Genomic DNA, 24303 nt, shown 5'->3' with positions numbered 1-24303 from the left:
GTAAAAAATTAATAAAAATTAAACAGTTTGTGTAAAATATAAAGATTAATAGTATTTAATAATAAAATAATATTTGAAATAACACTACAAATATAAATATCCTAATAAATTTTACGATAAGTTTAATAATAAAAAATAAAGTTCTTAAAAAGTTTAAAAACAACCATTGATATACAAGAATTTTTTCCAAAACAAGAAATAAATAGAATTATTAAGTCCACAAATCGTTACAGAATATCAATTTTTTGTAAATAAGAAATTATTGAAAATTGAAGATATTTTTTCATTAAGAATGAAAAGAAAAAAATAGTTGAGATAGTTAAATAAAATAAAATAAAATAATATTCATTGATTTTATGCTTGAGCCACATGTTGCTGTTTTCGAATGAACTGACTAAGACAATCTCTACCGACAAAATGTGTAGAAATAAGTCATTATTTTTTATGCAGGTTTCATGATAAATATAATAATTTATTATTTTATACATTTCAAAGTTAAAAAGCTAAGAGCTAAAAGTTTTATTTGATTTTTTTCATTTTTTTCTTGTTTTTGGTGGCGTTCGACACATTGCATATGTTTCCTCCAGCCTTCGATTACTGTAATAATAAAACAAAACATTATTGTTTATTGTATATACCAAGAATTTCGTGCAATTAAGATAGCAAATTACTATCATCAGTAATCGTTCAATGTTGTTCTTACCTTCTAAATCGATCTTGGTGATTCTACATCTATCATACATTCCTGTATATTCGATGGATCATCAGGGCTGACGAGTAACTCGGAAGACTGCATGTACATTTTCGTGGATGACGGGAAGCGGAAAATCTTCGTCTATGACTTTGAAGTCCATATTACTTTCATTGTCACTAAAATAGAAAACATAAATGTTACTTTGATAACGTTATGCAAAAAAAGGAATGTATTTTTCAGTAATTAATACATCAATTATTATTTATTCATGTTTACCTATTTTCCGTTTTTGGTAACAATAATGTTGGAACTGCACTCGGCAAAAGCGACCGTCTTCGAATGTCCATAGGAGGTCAAATCTTCTTACTTCTCACAAACAAATCTTCTGTGAAGTGTGCTAAGCATATATTTGCTAAAAATTCAAATGACAGAATAATAGTTAAGTTAACTAACAATTAATAAGTTAACAATTGTCCTAGTTTACATCAAGCACTTGATGTGTGCTATGTAACTTCCTATTAAATTATTTTAATTTCGACAATACGTATAAATGTATACATGATATGTACATTTAATTATCTTGAAACATATTGCATCAGTTTAATGTACTATTCTTTAAAATTATTGCAAAAGTTAAGATAATTAAATAGAAAGTTGTTGGTTAGTATGTATATCAAGTAATTGGTGTTAGGTTAGGTTGCTCTATTAAGATACGAATATTTACAATATTTTCTATTGGAACAGTATTGGAATGTTGTGTGTGTGCCTGTGTGTGTAATACAAATTGTAATGGAAATAATGTCATTACAAAAAATTGGCTAATAATATTTAATAAGACTTACCATTCTTAATATTTTTCGGCATAAAACTCTCTCCGATTCTCTGAATTCAGCTTTCACGCATTACTGCATTTTCCGGAAATCGGAAAAAGCTTACTTGCGCCGGCAAGCACGTTTCGTTGCAATTTTTACACGATTTCACTATACAACGTACCATTTTCACTTTATTTTACAATAAAGTTTAAAAAATAACCTAAAAATACGTGTTGTTACTATGGACGCTATGAAGCAAAGGCGCTGAAATTGGAGTAATGACGCTGGCGGCGCTGGTATGACAGAAAAAGACGCAATGCACGCATTCGTACGTGTGACAAAGATGCGACCATCTAGGTTCAGCAACTTTCCGACATTAAATATTTCATTTTTTCACAGTTGGCAGCCTTCAGGAATAAGAGACACTTTGCCGTGAAAAGAGGCGTGGTTTAGCCAAATTGAGCACACCATGTTATACTTCCACCATGTTCGCTATGCTTTTACGCGTCCCTCGAATGTCTCCTTACGATCAAAAAATCCACAAGAGGCGCTAGTTCCTACCTGCATCCTTTGATTTGACCGATTTGGCTGACGCATAGACCTACTAAACATTAAAACGATTAAAACTGTTAGAAAGCTTTATTCGGTCTTATAAGATTAAATTGTGTTTTTTGAACCTGCATTTTCTAGTAAAACAATAACTTTCAAATCGATTGTAAGCGTTGTAAGGATGCAGGTCGACTTATGCACCACCAATATGGCTTAATGTTCCCGTGAGACAAAATCTAGACGCGTAAATTTTAGCAGTAGGCCTGTTCGTGTTGCTGCCCTTTTTGAATTAATTTCTTTGTCGTCTCTCTCTTTCTTACGATCGAATATATATTTATCTCATCTCAAGTGCAAAAATTTTTGGGGATTTCAAGCAACTCGAACAGACCTAGTGTCACCCCCGTGGTTAAAACCTACTACAGTCGAAAACGCTATATGATTTCTACCGTTTGTTTTCTGTTTCTGAATTCCTTGAATTAGTGTGCACTTAAAATAAAATAGATATACAGGGTGTCCCAGACCAATGTATAAAGATTACTACAAAGAGGTAGAAGGGATCGAAATTAATCAAAAAGTCTAATAACAATTTGCGATATTTGCAATAATTTTCGTGTAATAAAATATTAAAGTCAGCCGAATAAGAGCGCGCGGAGAGAAAAACGGTTGGTCGTCTGAGCCGTAAGACCGCCCGGCTCGACGCGGTGCGGTGCCAAGCTATCCTTTCCCTCGCCGCACGCTATTTACCGTCATCTACAATCGGGTCGCAGTGGGCGGTCCTACGGCTCAGACGACCAACCGTTTTTCTCGCGCGCTCTTATTCGGCTGACTTTAATATTTTATTACACGAAAATTATTGCAAATATCGCAAATTGTTATTAGACTTTTTGATTAATTTCGATCCCTTCTACCTCTTCGTAGTAATCTTTATACATTGGTCTGGGACACCCTGTATATTTGAAAGTTAGTGAAAGCAAGAAGGAACGTTCTAGTGCAGGAATAGAAAATAAACCTCTAAGAACTATGCATATTGAGACTTTCAAAAAACTTGTTACTATATACATATATATGCTATTGTGATTTTGTGCTTTTAGTTGTAGTTCAGGCTACAATAGGATATAGTAACATATCCTTTTTAATTCAAATTAATTAAATATAATTTTTGAAATATTTTTAGATTTTATTAAACATTTATTTTACAGATTTATATATAATGTAGATTTTATGTATTATTTATAGAAAAAAGAAAAGGCAAGAAAATGTAAAATATGAACTTATATCAGATGAATAAAAATGTTTTTATATATACATTTTGTGACAATATTGATAATTCACAATAAATATTAATATTCACAAAAATTAAAGTTACATATAAATATGTACACAGCTGAAATAATTTATACTATTTTTGGGATCTTTTCTTCAAAATGGCTTTCCTCTTTTTTTCTATAGCTTCAATACGCATATCTTCCAAGTCTTCCATGTATCCTGCAAATATTTAATTTTACATTGCATTTTACATTAACAAACTAATCATATTATTTACTCGCAGAGTGAGTGCAATTAATATTTATACCGAGAAGATATTTTAAAACCTTACTTTTAGAAAGTAAACATTAATTATCAATTTATTAATCATGAGTATGAAGTATATGGTGTCCTAAAAGAAGTCCCGAATTTTTAGCCCTAAATTATCTTGAAAACTTAGCATTTCTGAAAAATGTTTTAGATTAAAGTTGTAGGGTTTAAAAAGATCTATTTCTTGATGATCTTAGTTTGACTTTAGATGATATTGCCAAGATCAGGTCAAAGTCACGTCGATGTTTTTAAATGGCTCACCTTATTTCTGATTCCAAAATCTAATAGCTGATACCAAGAACTTTTCTAAATACAGTAGAACCCCGTATAACGCGGGCATTCTTGTAACGCAAACTAAAAATTACGCTATTGCTCCAATATAAGCTGATTAGAAAAAAAAGAGTATTTATTCAGTTCTAATGTTATTTAAAATAAAAAAAATTGCATACTACTTATATTAACAAAGACTATTTATTTACAAGGGGAACCTGCCAGTAGTACCACCGATTTTCATAAAATTTTATGGGTGTGTAGTATTTATTCAAACCTTTACCGTAGTAAAGCCGTAAGAACAATACTATGTTTTTGGAATGAGTCTAGAAGCTTCAGTATAAGAGAAACACTGTTTCGAGAATTTCATGTGTAAATTGGCGTGCGGAGGCAGTTTGAATAGTAACAGAGCAATAAATGTGTAATATTGTAATTAAGAGATCTTGCGAGATTAGATGGCGCTAAAGTCGAAAAACAAGAACAGATGAGTGTATTTGATGAAGAGCGCTAGCCTATTTCTCTTAAGCCCAAATCACACTAGCGATTAAAAATTGAAGATTGAAGATTAAAGATTGGAGTAATTGGACAAGCTTTTAATGATAATCTTTTTCGGGAGTGATATGAAAGAATTAGTAGGTCCTCGGATCGAATAGAAGGAAAGGGAGAAAGAGATTGAGGAACAGAAATAGGAAGAAATGAGAGGAAAAAGGAATATAAAGAGAAGAGATGAGAAAAAGTAAAGAAAAGATTCAATTCGTCAAGCAAAATATCAGAAGGCTCAGAGAATTTCAACTTAGCAAGACCCAGCAATCTGAGCTTTGACCAGATATAAGAAAGCAATACAGAAGTGCTGTATCTAAAGATTCTCCTCATTGCGCAGCAAAAGACGTTTAAGTTAGCCGAAGAAGAATAGAAGCCAAATGCCTCCTTAGCAACATCTTTTCGACGCACGACGAGAGAATGGATGGCTTAATTGAGCCAGAAATAAAAGATCGTAGTTCTAAAGGATAAAAAAAAACATGAAAATATAAAGTTCCACGTGGTGGAAATTTAAGCAAGACTAGGAACAAAAAATATTACTATATTACATATTGATATGAATGGAATATGGGGATAAAAAGAAAGCAAAATTCACGAGAAATTTTGCAGGGAATGCATTGATTAGGGATGGATTGAATTGTAGGTAAGTGAACGCGCGCGCATATGCGATTGAATGTTTCGACCAAATTGGTTCTTTATTTAACTCGGCAAATAAAAGTTTGAAAACATTGTGTTAAAAGAACGATTGCATCGGTGATTAAGCATTATATAATTTTCCAAAAACAAAATCTATATTAAAGAAGAGGGCTAATATCTTACAAAAAATATACATTTCTCAGGTGTTTACATTATTTTGTTTATCACCTCTACATAATCTATTATATTCACTGTTAATAAGTTGCTATTTAAGGTTTAAATAAATTACTAATTAAGGTTTACTTTCTAAAAATAAAGTTCCAAAAAATTTGCTCCGTAAAAAATTTTTGCTCATATCTTACAAAGTACTCGCTAAATATAAATAAATACCTATTTTTGAAGATATGTATTCTTCCTTTAGTTGTTGCGCAAAATTACTTTCCATAGCGATATCATCTTCATCATCGATATTTTTATATTTACTCTTGTCATAGCCAAATATCTCGCTAATATGTTTACTATAATCTTCCTCGTCATTTCCTGGTCCATCGTCTATGAAATCAGACAAATCGGAATCTTCTTTCTCGTTATCATAAATGCGTCCTGCAAAATTTTAAATATCAAATAATTAATTATGTGATTTTTAATAAAATTCTTTTACTGTATGACAATTTATAAGAAAACTTACTTTTATTAAATGCTTTTTTGACAACTGTTTTTGATTTCACAGGCCTAACGTCGGATGGTGGAAATTGTCTGGGTTTAGTATTAGTTAATGAGGATTGCAACTTTAAATCTGAAGATGAGAATTGCTGTTTAATATTTTTAGATGATATTTGCTTGTTTATAGATTTAGATTTAGCTGCGTTTAACTTAGGCTGAGATTTCAGATCTTCTAGTTTATTTTTACTTTGTGCTAATTTCCTCTTTTCTTCCTCGATAGCGCGTCGCATCTCTTCTAATTGTCTTCTCTCAGTTTCCAATTTCTTTCGTTCTTCTAATATCTCATTCTTAGACGAGCTCTTATTCGAATTTGATTTTTGAATATTATATTTATCAGATTTATCAGTAATTTGTTTAGAAATAGTCGTTGAGCATTTGGAAGCATTTTTGTTCAATGTTAAATTTGAAATTACAGATTTTTCATTAGATTTGGGAATCTTGTTCGACTGTGTTTTATCAAGTTTGCTTGATGAATTCATGAGGCTCGTTTTTTTACTTACTTCTAAATCTTTCCTCTCGCGTTGTTCCTTCCTTTCTTTCTCTTGTACATATTCCAGTTTTTGACGTTTCGTCATTGGTCGTTCCTTCTCGACTTTCGGTTTGATTTCTATGACTACGGGTTCGCGCTGTTTTATCTCGGCGAGTTTCAAGAGATCCGCGAAACCCATAGGCGGTGGCAGTGATTTTTTCTTTATCTTAGGTTTCTCATCTTTATTCTCATTGATTTTATTATTAATTTCTTTGCTATTTTCTTTGCTTTTCGTTGTCTTTTCTATTTTTTCATCGACATCAATTTCTTTTGCATTTGATGATTTTCTTCTTTTTCTGTGGCCGCTACTTTCCTCTAATTCTTGTTTCAAAGCTTGTTTTACTCTATCCTGTAACATATAAAACAATATTTAACTCTCCGAGTTAAATATTGTTTTATATCTTTTAAGTTACGGGCAAATTTTGAATTTTTCGTTACACTGTAAATGGAAAAGATCGCTTTTACCTCCTTAAAGAAAGTTGTTGATAATAAGAATTTATCGGCCAAATATTTCGTCAATTTTGTTTTGTACAACAATAAGTTAAGTCGAACGCGTACCACCAGTACGCCGCTTGGACGGACAAAATAGTATTTTGCAAGTAAATTATATTTTTTGCTATTTCGATATATATATATATATATATATATATAAATTACTTTTATTACAATATATACAAAACATTCAAAACAAAGATTAAGATGACAGAAGGCTTAGTTTTCTCAATTATGTATTCGGGTCATCACGTTTAGATCAAGATCATTCTATTTATGTAAGCGACATATTATAAATCTATATTGTAACATACTGAAAATGGACAAGTAAGTCCGAAACATGTTTATGTAATTTTATATTAAATTTTAATTTATTATTCTTAGATGGGTAGATCATTATTTCGCTCGACTTGACCTCGTTTTGTCATGTTTATATTTTGTTCTTGATGATTATATTTAACACTTAAACACACCAATCCTGTAAAATACGTCAACACATTTTCAGGTCTGGGAGACTTTTTCAACTTTGAGAAGTTATAACTTTGGTTCTAATCAACATTTTTCAACAATCTTTTTTTTATATGAAAGTTCAGAATCTCAAAAACGTAACTGCATAATCGATATTGTCGAAAAATGACTTATTGTTAAGTTATAAAAAAAACCATTAAGCAAAAATTAGAAATTGTTCAAAAATCCACTTTTCTTTTAAAAAATCAGATCTTCGCAATAAAAAACTTTTAAGGACTTTCAAATACGGCCTTTTAAAGCTAAAGAGTCATACTTTCAAAAAAAAAATTATGGTATTGTCATTCCTTTTAAAAAGTAGAATTATATAACAAGGAGAATATGAGGTATTTTTAGATGTCTAAAAATCCACATTTAAAAAAAAAATCATATCTTTGCAACAAAAAACTTTTAAGACTTTACAATACGGCGTTTTAAAGCTAAAGAGTCATACTTTCAAAAAAATTATGTCACTGCTATTTCTATTTAAAAATATACTTACGTAACAAGGCAAACATGAGGTATTTTTCATAAACTCAAGGTGTCTAAAATTGAAAATTGATGTGTTTCATAATATATTTCGGACCTTACGCAAAAATCCTCTTTTTAACGGCACTATAGTATTTTAACTTTAGACAGAGTAACATACGCGAACGGACCTGTTTGAACGTGTTTTGTCCAGTTTTTTTTTACATAAGAGATTATTCCCCAAAATGTTTCATTTACACACTATATGGGTCGCATTGACCCTAACAAAACTTTACTGCCGTGCCGTTCAAATTCTAATTGACCAAAAAAGTTGATCAACCATATCAATCCAAAGAGGAAATTTTAAACTTTTTTTACCTGGTCCAAACCTCTTATCTCATTCCGTCTTCACACAGCAAGCGTTCGAAATTTCATATGGGGTCTTTCAGATTCACTTATGTGTTTAAGGGTTAATGTTAATTAAAAAACAACGTAATTAAAAAATCTAATGTCTTACTTTTTAGCATTACAAAGAAGTAATGAGAATAATAATCGTTAAAAGAGAGAGAAGTAAATAGTGACGAATTGTTCTTTTCTTTCTCCTGTAAGCTGATTTCAGGTTTCTAAGACATAATTTTTCACTAAAAAAAGTACTTTCCACCTTAAAATATAAGAAAAATTTAATTGAAGCTCGCATAAACCATATGAGGCAAATAGTGACATCCTAGAGGCTAAATGATAACAATTAATGTTTTAAATAAAACGGCTTTTATATCTTGTGTATATATTAGTAATGGCTGTAGAAAGAAAAATTAATCACGAATAATAAAAACAAAATATCGTAATTGCAAGACAGATTCGTAATTTATAAGAAAACAATATAAAAATTTAAACAAAATTTATAATTGCTTACTAATTAAAATTTTAAGTAATATGAATTTAATTGTCCACTCTCTTCCTCTTTCTGTAAACAAAACAACTCTAACCTCTCTATGAACAATTTAAGTATATATTTGTCACTGTTTGTCCCGAAAGCTATTTTCTCTTTTAAAACTTTACTAAGAAAAACCAATTTGATATTCAGGTATACGGATTATATCAAAATAGAGGAAAAAATGTATTGTACAATACAGAATAGGTTAAATGTCGTTCAAAGATTCAGCAATCAACAATATACCTTAAAGTATCAAAATAAAATTCTGATTTAATCTTGTATTTTTCAAAGACAAAATTTTAAGCTTCTCCTTTAGCTATATTTGGCTTTATAGTTTCACAGCTTTTTTAGAAAATACTGAGATACTTAAGAACTATATTCGTATTGACAATACGTAATAGAATAGGTATGTACGGGAAAGAGAAAAAAGAAATTTAAGAGAAAAACCTCATGTAAAATCGATTTTTTTCACGTTTTCTATTTTTTGCTAAAATTGAAATTAGGAAATTATCTCAAAAATATAAAAAAAAACATTGGAAAGTTATAAGAGACTTCCTTTTTTGTTAATTTCAAGGAAAGGTGAGTCGGCCTCAGCGGCTGGAGCGCGTAGGTATACAACTTTAAACGCTAAATTTTGCGCGCCGACCTATGTAACTCGAAAACTACTTGACCAATCATCTTCAAATTTTACATGCTCATTCTTTAATTGGTCCCAGCATATACTTATCTGAGCATTAATATTTTGCTTTAAACATCAATTATTAACAATTGTTTAAAGTGCTTTTTTTGTTTATGTTGACGTTTCTGCAATTTTATGAAATTTTTAATTATTTAAGTATATGCTGTGCGTTTTTACATAAACAAAATTTTCTTAAAATTTTTATTTCACATTAATTTTATGATCTCGGCGTAGGCCGGCGCAAATTCAAAGAGTCAACTTCAAGCAGCTGCTGTGCCACCATTTTGAAATTTTTCAAGAAAAAATTTTTTTTAATTAGTTTAAGAAAATGCTAAAGTAACAGAAGAACTTCCTCAACGTCCTGCAGATCACTGCAGATTATTTTTTGAAGAAGGTCAGGCTATCGCTCTTTGTCCATCGCATAGATCTTTGTTTTACGATTATTTCGCCATCTGCGAAAAGACCTATTAACTACTGTTGAGGACCATATTGCTCTGTTTAAGACAGTGCAGCTTCGCTAAGCGAAATGTGCATGTGGTAAAAGCACATTAGCGTATCTTTTTTGTTAGGTGTTTAATCGCAATTTCACACGGTCAGTATTATTCGTGCATATTTTCTAAAGCCCGCTCTACTATCATTTTGTACGTACGAGCTACACAACTTCTGTATTGAGGTAAAGTTAACCTCAGGTGACGGCTATACAACTAAATTTTTAACGATTTATTAAATTTTTGTTCGATTGTCTTGTAAAACTGACCTCAGCGGAACTTCTTTTTACACCTATTTTAATTCTAAAAAAAGTTTTTGTGATTCTGTAAAGCCAATTCAAAGATATTTAGTGCACTGTAAATGTCGGTAATTCGTGGTACTTTAGCATCCTGTTAAATAGTGATTATTGTATACTTTTCATTTGTTTTCTCTTCCTGAACTCCCTGAATTAGTGTACACTTTAAAATGAAATAGGTAGATGTTTGAAAGTTAGCAAAAGCAAGAAGGAACGTTCCAGTGCAGTCTAATGCAGGAATAAAAAACAAGCAATTTGTCTACATTCAATAAATTTTGTCACTTTTTTTAATCGAAAAAAAACGGCTGTTTACATGAGATTTCCCCCTTAAATTGTCACTATTTTCCCCCTCTCTTTTATTTTCTAAATAATGGTAACGGTATCGTGTTACTTTTTAAAATTAGTATCAAATAATAGTAACAAGTTATTTTTTCAGAAAATAATGATAACAGTATCGCGTTATTTTTATAACAGTTTCTAATCCTGCATTTACATACATTACGTAATTCAGCCCAAACATTTTTTTTAATTTTTCGTAAAAAATATACCTTTGTAGATGCAATATCCTTCACTGTTCTCGTCTCGTTATTAAAAATGGGTTTTTCTTGAGGTAAACTATTATATTTGCTCATAAACTGATTGTACAATGCAGAAGCTGTTTGTGATTCGTATCCATAATCATCTTCATCTGGTTGAGATGGACCTGCAATAAATAACATATAATATTGTAATATATAATATATAACAATGTGTGTATGTGGTGTATGCGTGTACGTCATTTTACAATTACATAAAAATAAAGTTCCAAATACCAAGCACAAATTTATTTTATAAATAAGAAAATTTTCAATACTAATAAAGTATCACAAAATAGAAAAAATGCAAATAAGTAAATAAATGATATAAATGTAGTAAAAAAAACAATTAAAAAATAAGAGCAATACCATATAATCTATCCTAAATGTCAACATCTTCATATTTCGTTATTTACTCAATTTATAAAGGAGAATCGGTAAAAAGTACTGATTTTTGCGCATCCGGAATGTAAAATACATGTGGCTTATTGTTAATGTATTTTGTAGAATATAAAAACATATTTTTTAAGTCTAGGAACCTAATGGGAACTTAATGAGAACCAATAGAAACTTAATGAGATTTAATAATAAAAATAGGATATAACGATATCAACGATTTTCAAATATTGTGTGTAGTATCATGATATCTCGCAAACGGTTTATCCAATTTTCTTCAGATAGATTTGGTAGAGAAATACTTTGGGAACAAAGTAACATCTCTGTGAATTTTTAAAGAAATTGATTGAGGCCTACGGGAAAAAGGGTGGTAAGTTTTGTGTTATACGCTAGTATATCATATGTGATGAGTCAATCAAAAACATTTAGTAATCCTTGGTCAATTGTGCGTTTTGAATACGAGTTCCTTTACCTCTTATCATTCGGGGTCCTTCTTTAAGGTAAGTCTCCGTTAAAAAGATTGCTCAATTCAGTGGAGCCTGCGCAAACTGTCCGTCAATGTTCTAAAATATACCGCTTCCGAATCAACATGATTTAACAGTAACTACGTTTACACTGGATACAGAGAATGATAAAAAAAGTATTAAACTACGTGAAGAAACTAGTAAATGAAGAGATCAGTTTTTACATAAGAATGTTATATATAATTCATGTTATAATAATTCTGTTCTTTTTGTTACTGTTTAATTATATACGAAAATAATTTATTTGAGGTAAATAAACATTGTTTATTTCAAATAAATTAGAATTATTTGATAACAATTTTAAATAAATCATGTATCATCCAAATAGATACCTACCTATTTGTCTCTATCCCGATTTACATAGATTAAATAAATCGAATTTGAGATGTCATATTCACTTGATTTTAATAAAGATTTAGATGCTAATATTTAAATAATTGTGTATTTGTCTCACAATGTCTTTTTTTCATGTACCGTTCTAAAATATAGTCATTAACAATATATCAGCACATTCAGCATCTATGACAAAATACTTACTCTACTTTCCCACGTCAGCCCAAATTGATTTCTTTAAAAATCAACAAGGATGTTATTTGGTCCCCAAAATACTTCCTTACCAAATTTGAAAAAAGTCTGATAAATCATTCGCGAAATATCAAAGTACTACATATAATATTGAAAAAATCGCTGATATCATATGTAATATCCCATCTTTATTATCAAATCTCCGTAAGTTCTCATTGGTTCCAAGCTTAAAAAATGTTTTCATATTCAGTAAAGTACTAACAATAATAATCCACATGTATTTTACATCCGAAATAATGGGCAAAAATTGGTACTTTTTACCAAACTTCCTTATTACATTTTTATTATTACATACACACGTACATGCATGCATGCACACACGCACGCACGCGCGTGCGCGCGGGCACACACACACACACACGCGCGCGCGCGCATTACATTTAATATCGTTTAAAATCATTCAAATAACAATTAGTATGGAACAAAAAATAAAATGTATTCAATAAAGTTATGAAAAATTTTGTAAAAATTGCACATTGAAATGCGTATGAAAAATATTTGCTGAAGAAAAAAAAATTATAATAATAAAGCAATAGGCATATATAATTTGCATTCAATATCCTAAATACACTTTTTGATAAAAAATTGCGCGCAAGTAAATTATTTTAATTTCATGAAAAAAATTATACAATTTTTTATAGAATCAATTGAAAGTAAAAAGCCTCTACTTTAAAATAATCTCAAAGATTATTGTTTGACTTTTTTCACAAAGTTATAACAGCTCAAAAATCGACAGTCTAGATCTATGCGTAACTTTTTTTTCCAAGAATAAAATCATAAGTAAAATCATGGCTTTATAACACATAGAAAAAAATTTGCAAATATTACAAAGAGACCGAAATAACTGCAGCATCAACTTCGTACTTATGAGTAATCTAGATTACTTCAGGATTACATATGGCTGACCTTAAAGTATCCATCGCTGTGCAAATCCACTGCGAATTTGTTCTGCCTTGATTTGGGATGAGATGGATAAATAATGTATTGTATTGCTTGTATATACTACAACCTGTGGGCAAAAACGTTGCCCATTATGGATAATTTTTTTTCACTGATCAAACTAATATTAAATTCATTATGGTACAAATAAGCTATTTGTCGCGTGATTTTCATCAGCTTACTTGTCTTATTATATAGTTTTACTATTTTATAAATTGCATAGTACAAATTTATTTATCTCGCTACTTTGTATTTATTATTGTGCTATTTAATAGTACAGAATTTTTGAAAAATGTTTAAGAAAAGCTACTCGTTACAAAAAGAAATATAAATTATACCGTACATTATTTCTCTCTATTGAGAGAATCAAGCGTGTATAAGCCACGTCGTAACACCACGTCATAACACCAGAACTGACTGTCGCGCCCTCCTATGGTTGCTTGCTCATGGTCGAGCCTAGCACTCGGCGGAACCCAACAAAATAAATAAAATAAAAGCTTGGTTTTTTCGTTTGGAACTTTATTTTTATATTTTATTCCAAATTCGTTTTTTTTCTCCGATAACATGTAACTTGTACTTTAGATATTAATAAAAGTTTGATAAAATATTATATCCAACTTATATTTGTATCCAAAGTACCTTATTTTATCCAATAAAAAATTTTGCATATACGTAAAGTTTCATATTACCTGCAATAGTAATAGCCGTGTTTTCACTATCAATGGCATCCTCAATCACCGACTTGTTCGCTGCTTTACAAACTTTTAAGTGTTTGTTTATCCGATTTTGCGTCTTCTGGTCTCGTAAAGATAAAAGATTCTGAAAAAAAATAAATGTAATTTATTAAAAGTCAAATAAATACTACTGTTTTAGAAAAAAGCAAAAAAAGTGCCAAGTGCAATTTTTAATATGTAGCGCAAATTTTATTTTAGTTGGAACAAGTTTATTATATCTTTTGAGGAGAAATAGATTTAAACTAAAAAATAAATTTAAATCAAATTGTAATACATTTCTCTTAATAACACAAAAAGAGAGAAACAAAACTATCAGTTAACCAGATCTTAGTGCTTAATAATTGCACATAAAAAAATTATTGTATGTTTTTTCTTAATACATTCAAAAAATTTTTAAATATATAGATGTGACTACATATTGTATACAACAAATTAACTAACAAATAGGCCGAGACAATCAGCAAAATCTTCATACTGAAATAATATTTTATGTTTCTATTATAGATCACCCACTCCTCCTCCTCTATCCCTTCTTATCAAAACCCTTTCCCCCTTATTTAGCCTCTTATCTTTCGATTTTTTCTTCTCTTCCTTTCTTCTCGATTCTGCTCTTCTATTCCCTCACCTTTTTCCCTAGTTCTGGCATTAAAATCCACTGGCATTATAATGATCCTTACTCCCCCCCTCCCCCCCTTCCTTCACCAATTTCTTCATACCCTCCAGTTTCTTATCCATGTCCCCATTAATATATAACCCTACTCTCTTTCATTTCTCCTTGTTCATCTCAACCACTGCCTCAATTATCCCTTCTTCCCTACTTGCCTCCACTTTCTTCACGTCTATCTCTACATTTACTCCTAATAACATTCCCCTCATCGCGCTTCCTGTTTTGCTCTTTCTTCTCGCCAACTGCACTTCCTACCTATATCTCCTAGATAAATAATCTCTGACTCTCATCCATCCCTTTTCATCCATCCAAATCTCACTCATCATGATTACCTCCCCTTTCTTTACTTTCTTCCAAAAAATCATCCCTTTTGTTTGCAATCCCCACTACATTCCAGAATACTATAAATTTTCCTTTCCCGTCCATTCCCCTATTCTCCATCCTACTCCTCCCTTTTCCCTTCTCTTTATCCCTCCTTCCCCCTTTTCTCCTCTTCTCCATTCTTTACCCGCTCTTTTCTCCTACCCCTTGTAACCCCTCCTCTTTCTCTTCCCCCTGTTTCTGGGTTTCTTCAACTACGCCACTCTTCCCCTTCTTAATTCCCCCTCTTTTCCCATGCCCACCATCTCCCTCAATCCACGCTTCTCCACGCCTAATCTTCTCCCTGTTCCTTCCCTTTCCGTCCCCTCTTTATTGCCACTCTCCTGGCGCTCCATCTATTCCTTCTTTTCTCCCACGTTAAGTCTTCTATCCATCAAGTCCTTCTCTAAACATCTTTGCCTTTCAGCCTCCATTTATTTTCCAAAATTTTCCTCTTTGTGTCTTTGCTCGTCATCTTCACTATTACCATCTCCTCCTTCCTCTTCTGCCTGTATCTATCCTCCTTACTTTTTCTACTTTACCTTCCACTCCTACTTCCAATTGGAATTTCTTTATTACCCCCTCCACTCTTTCATTCATGCTTTCTTCCCCTCCTTTCAGTACTTTCTTTAACAAATTTCGCCTTCTGTCTCCCCTCTCTCTCTAGCAACTTAAACCTTTCCTTTCACTCTTCTATTTCTCCCCCCCCCCTCTCTAGCTTTTCCACCCTTCTCTTCTACCACTCCTTTGTTTTTTTTTCTTTCCCTCTTTCCTTCTCATCGTCAACCCTTCTATTTCCTGCTTTACCTCTTTAATTTTTTCCCTGAATTTCTCTCTTTCTCTCTTTATTCCATCTCTCCTCCCTAACCCTTAACTCCTCCATCTTCTCCACCTCCATCCTCACTTTCTTCTGACTCTCCGCCTCTTTTCTTATTTCAACTCTCACCCCTCCTAATCCCTTTTATCTTTCTCTGTAGTTCCTCCAACATCTCCTTCACCTCTTCTTTCCTACCCTTTCTTCTTCTATCGCTTTACTCTTCCGGCCCTTTGCCCTTCCCTTCCACCTTCCATTACTCTTACGCACTCACACGCTCTTCTCCTCTCCTCACACCCCCCACATGCGCGCGCACACGTGCACACGCCCACACGCACGCACGCACGCACGCACGCACGCACGCACGCACGCACGCACGCGCGCACGCGCGCTCGCCTCGCTCGCTCGCTCACTCACTCACTCACTCACTCACTCACTCACTCACTCACTCACTCACTCTTTTTCTCTTACTCTTTTACACACGCACCTCAATTTCTCATGATAACTCACAAGTTCTTACTCATCCAAAACTGGAAACGGAAGTCGATAATCTTTTATTATTGTAGTAGATTAAAATTGATTTTTTAAACACATTTACCTCCTTTTTTCTTTTTTCTTGTAAGGCTTTTTGCCTTTCTTCTTCCTCTTTCCGAGCTAAAAATTTCTTAATATTATCGGACAGAGATTTGGATTGCTTAGATTGTTTCTTCGGCGGCGTAAATTTTGTTTGGTAGCAACGGTCTGGAACAGTCTGCGGAAAAATAAACGTTTTAGGGTGGATAGTGCAGCATTGTCAGGTTATAAATATTAACAATATATATAGGGTGTCAGAAAACTAAAACTTATGCTTTCGTGGGTTGATAGAGCAAGTCATATTAAAAAGAAAAGTCGTTTACCATTTTTCATTATTCGCAATAGTTATCAAAACAAAAATTAGTAAAGTTCGTCAAATGCGCGCGTATTTTCCCTACCCACTGCACGCGGAGACCGCCTACTCGTCGCCAAACCATAGGCAGCCGCGGCAAGTGATGCGATGAGGCGGTTAAGACAGCCATTGCTGTTTCTCCCTTCTCACGGCGCCGCCTGTCGTGGCTACCTATGGTTTGGCGACGGACGGGCGGTCTCCGTATGCGGTGAGTAGAGAAAATACGCGCTTATTTGAGAAACTTTACTAATTTGTATTTCGATAACTATTGCGAATAATGAAAAATGGTAAAAGACTTTTCTTCTCAATATGACTTCCTCTATCAACCTAGAAGAGCATAAATTTTATTTTTCTGACACCCTATATATATATATATATATATATATATACAGGGTGTATGATAATGGTTGTCCCCACGTTTTACCGTAGGGGTTGACTTACCTTGCACTTGTAATTATAAAAAATTTTTTATATTTTATCATATTTTTCCCAAAAACATCCCTGGTTAAAGTTTTTCTCATAATTTTTATACGAATTGGAATATTTTTTGAAAGTACTTACAATTAGAAATACTTAAAAAGTCTACATCTCTTCTTAGAACTTTTTATACATGTGAATTCTGAAATATTCTGAGATTTCTCATTTCACAATTTTAAAAATATACTTTTTTAACTTTTTAAATTTTATAACGTTTTATAAAAAATTATACACATGTTCTGAAAAATGATACAAAAAAAATTTGAGATAAAGTTTCACCCAGGGGCCTGTATGTAAGTGTAACTCGGTCCTGTGCCGAAGCATCTGCCATCTAAGGCGCGTTTAGTGAACTACAAGTGCAAGTCGATAAGTCAACTCCTACGGTAAAACGTGGGGACAACCATTATCATACACCCTGTATGTAGATATATATATATATATATATATATATGTGTGTGTGTGTGTGTGTGTGTGTGTGTGTGTGTGTGTATATTTTTTTTTATATGATCATGACATGTATAATGCATATACTAATTTATGTTTAAATATGATTCAATCAATAAAGCATTTCAATATCATCGTAAATACTTCAATGTAATAACAAGTTTACAAAAGTGCAAGAGCACCCACTGTCACTGTACCATCACTGAGCGCACAATCTTTAGATTACTTAATTCGCCTACTGTAAATACTTCTCATTTGAAAAGTATTACAGCCTCGACATTTTTGTATTTGGATTTTTGTTTTACTTTTAAGTAAGGAATACGTTATTAAAATTTTGATAGTACAATGACAATGGATGCTCTTGCACTTTTGTAAACTTGTTATTACATTGAAGTAATTATGATGATATTGAAATGCCTTATTGATGGAACCATATTTAAACATAAATTAGTATATGCATTATACATGTCATGATCATATAAAAATATTACGGGATATTAAAAATAATTATAATAAATTATCAAAATTCACGAGATGTCAATGATTCACAAAACAGCCAACTTCAGAGAAAAGATAAAATACATTGTATGTCATACAACTCGGCAATACTTAATGAAAAATGTGTTGATAAGAACAAGAAATTCTTTGACATATAATTACATTTCCATTTATATGAAATAATGTTTCATATCATTACATCATACTACGATATTTAGATTCTCTAATAGGCACATTGTGCGAATATTATTTTGTATAATGGTATTACAAACTGACGAAAATTTTGAATAATTGCGGTAAGATGATACATTATAACGCAGCAGTTTTGTCAAAATAAAATTTTTAAATAACATTCGTCAAAAATCAAATAAAGGAGTATACAAATTTTCAAGGATTTCGTCACCATTCGGTGATCGTTCCATTTCCACATTTTCTTGTGTATTTTTCTTCGTAGAAACCAAAAATTATACATTATTACTCGATTTAATCCAATTTTGAATTAATTTCTAAATTATTGAAGCATAATTGACAATTTCATGATAATGCAAATAATGATTCATTCACTTTATTTCAATATAACAATTTTTTATTATGTGTGGTGTTATTCTGACGATAATTTTCAGTTTTTTTCTAACAATTAAGTCTCAATCTACAATTAATGTTATAAACTTTAAGCCGTAAGAAATTGACCAACCATGGTCAATTATTCTCCTCTTATTTAACTATGGTCAATTTCTTACGGCTTAAAGCTTACTACACCTATTGTATACTGGGACTAAAGAAAAAAAAAAAACGCTTAGAGCTAAGTGAGACGTCAGATTCACACATTGTTTCAATTTGTTCTGTAACAGTTTTAGATACAATTCTTGTAGGATTTTGAAAGAGTTCTAGAAAGAATTCTAACCATAAACATTGTTTATTTAATTTTTATTTAATTATCGTAAAAATAATGTATTTACAGGAATGAAAATGAGACGCTGGTCAATTTTCGAGAGTTCTATCAATTCTATAAAATTTCTCAAATAATTCTGAGTGTGCCAAAGTACTTTTCACAGAGTTTCTAAAAGGTTTTTTTGTTTTTACTTTAATGGTCAAAACTATTTGTTTTATCTATCAGGAAGTATAGAACTATTGAAAATGAAGATAGAACTCTCAATGTTTGGTAAATTTTCATAAAATAATATGCCAACTTCACACACCCAAGTACTTGACATAAAAATCATTTCAATGAGTGCATCCAGATGCGCAATCGCTCACTGAAAGAGTAAGTAGCAATTAAAGATCATTGGCTGGATCCAAAGATAAGAACCAATCGTCTTTAATTACTATTTACGCTCTCAGTGAGCGGTCGCGCATCTGGATGCACCCAATGCTGTTCGTAGAAAAATTGACAGTCTCAGTAATCCCATCACAGAGTTCCTTCTATTATAAACTTTTTTTACAAAAACATAAAGAGTAAAATTTTAAAAATTTTAAGAAATTTCCTTGGATAAAAATCGATCAGATACAAGATTTACAAGAAAAGGTTAATCTGACTATAGAATAAATTATGGAATAAATTATAAAATAAAAATATATAATATAAATATATATTTTTAAAAATGAATATAATTTTCTGTGAAATTTTATATAATCCATAGATTGTTTATATAGAAAACAATTTACATTTTGTATATATATATATATATATATATATATATATATATATGATTATTTATCTATCTTTAATTATCTATTTATATTTTATGCGTAAACAATTGCGTAATGATAATAAAATAATATACAGACATTCCAATGCAGAATCCAAATGTGCTCTTAGGGATGAGAAGATATGAATGGTACATACTGCCATTTATGCTGCATTCATTTTATATACCACATAAAATTTCATCCAAATCAAAGATTTTAGCTTCATTAATAATGTTTTTTAATGAACAAAGTGTTTAGCCTAAATCGACTGTTATCCGTCTTATGTCAACTGCATACTTGCTAACCCACTGTAAATAAATATATATGGACTATCAACAAAATGGACTAACCTGTTTCTTCGTCTCGTTCTTTTGTGCGACGGAAATCACAGTACCAAAATCCATTTTATTAGTAATATATCACGAAGACCATAAATCAAAGAATCGCCAATCTGCAATTTTACGAAATCATCATATATTTGTATCAGCGGAAATTCTTTTTTAATCAAGTTCGATTACATAAATTAGTCATGATTAATTAGTCAAGTCAGCGAGATTTCAAAGATCTCGTTTAAATGAAATAATATAAAAGTATTTGATGATACCAGAAGTTCAATTAACCTGAACACTGAATCACATCATTGCTGATAAATATTTCGAGAAAGTTTCTCCTTCATGAAGATTATTGAATTATGTTGCTAATAAATGCTTCAAAAACCTTCCTATAAAAATATTTGATTACGTTTGCCGACAAACAGGTTTAATTGCACTTAATTACGTGTATCCCGTATATCAATCGTCGATCAATGAGAATTAATGGATGCTTTCCAACGCGACACGGGCGACATGAAAATGATGAGTAGGGAACACACAGAACATATGCTAAACACTTTTTCATTTAGTTACATGGCTGCCAACTTTTAAAAAAAAGTAAGCCAAACTAATAGCGTTTTTCATTGGGAATACTAGTGCGCACTGAGTGTGCACTTGCCGTTGGCAATTGGACGTTTCGATTTGCGCGATGACGGTGCCAACGGAAACGCCCAATTACCTGTAGCAAGTGCACATTCAGTGCGCACTAGTTTTCCCAATGAAAAACGCTAGGTAATTGTTAAGAATACCCACTGCACCTCCGATTTTGACGAAATTAGGCTCATTCGACGCGTTTTCACTCAAAATGAAAGAATCTGGCAAGAAAAAGTGTCGCTCTGGCCCACGAACCGAGATATCAAGCGTTAAAGTTGGTGATTGCACAGGTTAAGATACCTGTCATCTCGGCGTTATGTAGCAAACTGAGCATGCGCTGTGGTCACGTTTGCATGCTGGTGACCGCATGCGCATGCGTTTTAGTAACTTAATTTATTTAAAAAGTGTTAAATAAAAATTTTGAAATTTATGAATCTGTACAATATTTCTTATAATAACCCAACCTGAATCTTAGTTTTAAATAAAAAATTGTTTTGCATGAAAGTTGAAACTACCGATGTCTGTTTTACAGTGAAATTAACTTTTATCTTAATTTGCATGATACAAAGCACTTTCCACATGAAGCGAGGTCCATCCCCATCCCACTTTCTCCACCCCCAGCGTACCCACCCCCACAGATGTCTGCTTTGCAGCCAAATTAATTGTTATTTTAATTTACATGATACAGGGGGCTTTTTACGCGGAGCGAGGTCCACCCCCACCCCACCCTTTCCACCCCCACCCCCCCGCGCGGGGGGCGGTAGGGGTGGAAGGTGGGGTGGGGGTGGACCTCGCTCCGCGTAAAAAGCCCCCTATATCATGTAAATTAAAATAACAATTAATTTGGCTGCAAAGCAGACATCTGTGGGGGAGGGTACGCTGGGGGTGGAGAAAGTGGGATGGGGATGGACCTCGCTTCATGTGGAAAGTGCTTTGTATCATGCAAATTAAGATAAAAGTTAATTTCACTGTAAAACAGACATCGGTAGTTTCAACTTTCATGCAAAACAATTTTTTATTTAAAACTAAGATTCAGGTTGGGTTGGGTTAAAAAAAGGGTGGCGGGGGAAGGGGCGAAGCCCCTCCCCCTTTTAAGCATTTACTTTCCGCACGATAACTTAATTAATTTATTCATTTATCACTGAATCACTTATATTGCTCTGTATTTATGTTTCAAATTCGCGCACTTTTTGTATGTGTGTGCCCATGGAGCATGCAAACGTGCCCAAAGCGCATGCTCAGGCTGTGTTCCGTTTTTACTGGCAGTGCAGTAAGGCTGCGTTCCGATATACACTGCAAGTACTGAAAATCTATAGTTCATGTTACGTATACTATAGATTTTCAGTACTGGCAGTGAATTTCGGAACGCAGCCTAAATGTGACGTCATGACAGTACACTGTCACAACTGTTCCAATATTACTGCATTACTGCCAGCACTGCTATAGCATCGTATTTCGGAACAGCATAGTAGCCATATTGCACTGTAGCTACCTCACCTTGGAAGTTGCAGTAGTCACAGTGGCAATATGGCTACCATTCATGACGTCATTGATGTTACTAGATGCTGTCGCAGTGCGCTGCGTACCAATAACGGAACGGATTTTTCACCACAGCCAGTACTGGCAGTTATATCGGAACACAGCCTCAGTTTGCTACATAACGCCGAGATGACAGGTATCTTAACCTGTGCAATCGCCATCTTTAACACTGGGGTGTTTACGATAACTAATCGGATCTCGGTTTGGATTGAACAATGGTACTCAACGTAGGTATAGAAAATTTCCCTAGGCTAATCGGATTGACGATTGCTGTCTCAAATGTAATCCGATTGATGACGAAAGCGTGGAGACCGAGAAGCATGCTTGAAAAGTAAGTCTCTTTATTTTTTTAAATAATAACACAAAAAATCAAAGATTAAGTTACAAAGAATGATTTGAATTTAGATTTATTGTAATTTTTTTTGTCTAAACACTGGATTTCGTTTAAATTTCTATTTGTAAAAATTAATTAATCTATTCTAAAGTTTGTGGTTATATCGGAAACAAATCAAAATTAATAAAACAATTATTAATTATTAGGTACATATTAAAGCATATAATATTTCAAGCATATCATATAGAATTCCTGTTTATTATAAACTTAGTAAAAATAACTTTGAAGTTATTCAACTACATTATACATTAATCAATATTAATTTATATGTTAAAAATCAATAATGTCTCTGAAAATGTTTTTTTTTTATTCTTTTCCAGATCGTAAATAAACTTCAACTCCAAGAATAAATAAAAATTACTGGAAAATTTATTGACATGAAAAGAGCATTATTGAACAATATCAATTTGTGCTAACTTAAAATTTGTAAAATCTGCTATTCTTTGTTAGTTGTTCATTAGAGAGTAATAATATAAGAACGGAATATACATAAATAAAATTAAAATAATTGTATGCATATATGAGGCGTATATTCCATTTTAATAATGCCCTCTTCATATAAATCCATTTTCCAGTAATTTTTATTTATTCATGGAATTGAAGTTTATTTACGATCTGGAAAAGAATAAAAAGAACATTTTTAGAAACATTATTGATTTTTAACATATAAATTAATATTGATTAATGTGTAATGTAGTTGAATAATTTCAAAGTTATTTTTACTAAGTTTATAATAAACAGGAATTTTATATGACATGCTTGAAATATTATATGCTTTTATATGTACCTAATAATTAATAATTGTTTTATTAATTTTGATTTGTTTCCGATATAACCACAAACTTTAGAATAGATTAATTAATTTTTACAAACAGAAATTTAAACGAAATCCAGTGTTTAGACAAAAAAAAATTACAATAAATCTAAATTCAAATCATTCTTTGTAACTTAATCTTTGATTTTTTGTGTTATTATTTAAAAAAATAAAAAGACTTACTTTTCAAGCATGCTTCTCGGGGTGCTTTCCAGCTACGACACAAATCGACACTGTGTAACACAGTGTCCATTAGTGTAAGAGAGAAAATTTTAGTTGTTTCACTCACACTAATGGACACTGTGTTACACAGTGTCGACTTGTGTCGTAGCTGGAAAGCACCCTCGGTCTCCACGCTTTCGTCATCAATCGGATTACATTTGAGACAGCAATCGTCAATCCGATTAGCCTAGGGAAATTTTCTATACTCACGTTGAGTACCATTGTTCAATCCAATCCGAGATACGATTAGTTATCGTAAACCCCCCAAGAGTCATTTCAGGTAAAGTCATAATTTTAATTTATATTTTCTCGCGTAACAGAAACAAAGAAAGTTAATGATAATAATTCCTTTTTATTGTCAATTGATATATCATGTTTAAACATGTATGAACACAAATACGGCCCCAAACAAACTATTGGTGAAGCCAACAGCGGTTTGAGCGCGAATCGAAATACGGCTCAAGTCGTAATTTCCCGCCAAATATTGAAACGCTCCAGCTAACCCATCTCCCGAGGTGAGGCAGTTAGAGCGAACGAGAGCGAAAACGATGAC

At 32.0% G+C, this 24303-nt stretch overlaps 1 protein-coding gene and 2 long non-coding RNA genes across 4 annotated transcripts; all 3 read right to left on the bottom strand.

The window, feature by feature from the left end:
- Positions 1 to 558: 558 nt before the first annotated feature.
- Positions 559 to 934, bottom strand: LOC120356973. Its single transcript, XR_005574161.1, has 2 exons — positions 704 to 934; positions 559 to 597 (listed from the first exon to the last, which is right to left on the bottom strand). It is a non-coding gene; the product is annotated as an uncharacterized LOC120356973 (long non-coding RNA).
- Positions 935 to 3287: 2353 nt separating this feature from the next.
- LOC105200710 (protein SPT2 homolog) lies at positions 3288 to 20715 on the bottom strand. 2 transcript variants are annotated; one of them, XM_011168372.3, is made up of 8 exons: positions 20437 to 20715; positions 20167 to 20267; positions 16382 to 16534; positions 13898 to 14027; positions 10738 to 10892; positions 5765 to 6677; positions 5467 to 5679; positions 3288 to 3540 (listed from the first exon to the last, which is right to left on the bottom strand). In XM_011168372.3, exons 2-8 carry the CDS (start codon positions 20218 to 20220, stop codon positions 3455 to 3457), a joined length of 1704 nt encoding a protein of 567 aa, XP_011166674.1. In that variant the 5' UTR covers positions 20221 to 20267; positions 20437 to 20715; the 3' UTR covers positions 3288 to 3454. The 2 variants fall into 2 exon arrangements, with proteins under 2 accessions (XP_011166674.1, XP_011166675.1); XM_011168373.3 differs by having other exon boundaries at positions 20421 to 20705.
- On the bottom strand, positions 11836 to 13169 carry LOC120360058. The gene is made up of 2 exons (XR_005576708.1): positions 12222 to 13169; positions 11836 to 12162 (listed from the first exon to the last, which is right to left on the bottom strand). It is a non-coding gene; the product is annotated as an uncharacterized LOC120360058 (long non-coding RNA).
- Positions 20716 to 24303: the final 3588 nt, after the last annotated feature.

The sequence above is a fragment of the Solenopsis invicta genome, chromosome 2 (genome assembly GCF_016802725.1).
Source record: "Solenopsis invicta isolate M01_SB chromosome 2, UNIL_Sinv_3.0, whole genome shotgun sequence".
Taxonomy (NCBI): Eukaryota; Metazoa; Arthropoda; class Insecta; order Hymenoptera; family Formicidae; genus Solenopsis; species Solenopsis invicta.
Note: the sequence above shows the minus strand (reverse complement) of the source record. Positions and strands in the feature narration are given on the sequence as shown.

Coding starts and splice junctions, on each gene's coding strand:
- LOC105200710 (XM_011168372.3), bottom strand. CDS start 20,220: ATGGATTTTGGTACTGTGATTTCCGTCGCACAAAAGAACGAGACGAAG. Junction 10,893..13,897: donor CACGGCTATTACTATTGCAG/GTAATATGAAAC, acceptor TATTTATTGCAG/GTCCATCTCAACCAGATGAA. Junction 3,541..5,466: donor ATACATATCTTCAAAAATAG/GTATTTATTTAT, acceptor AAATATTTGCAG/GATACATGGAAGACTTGGAA.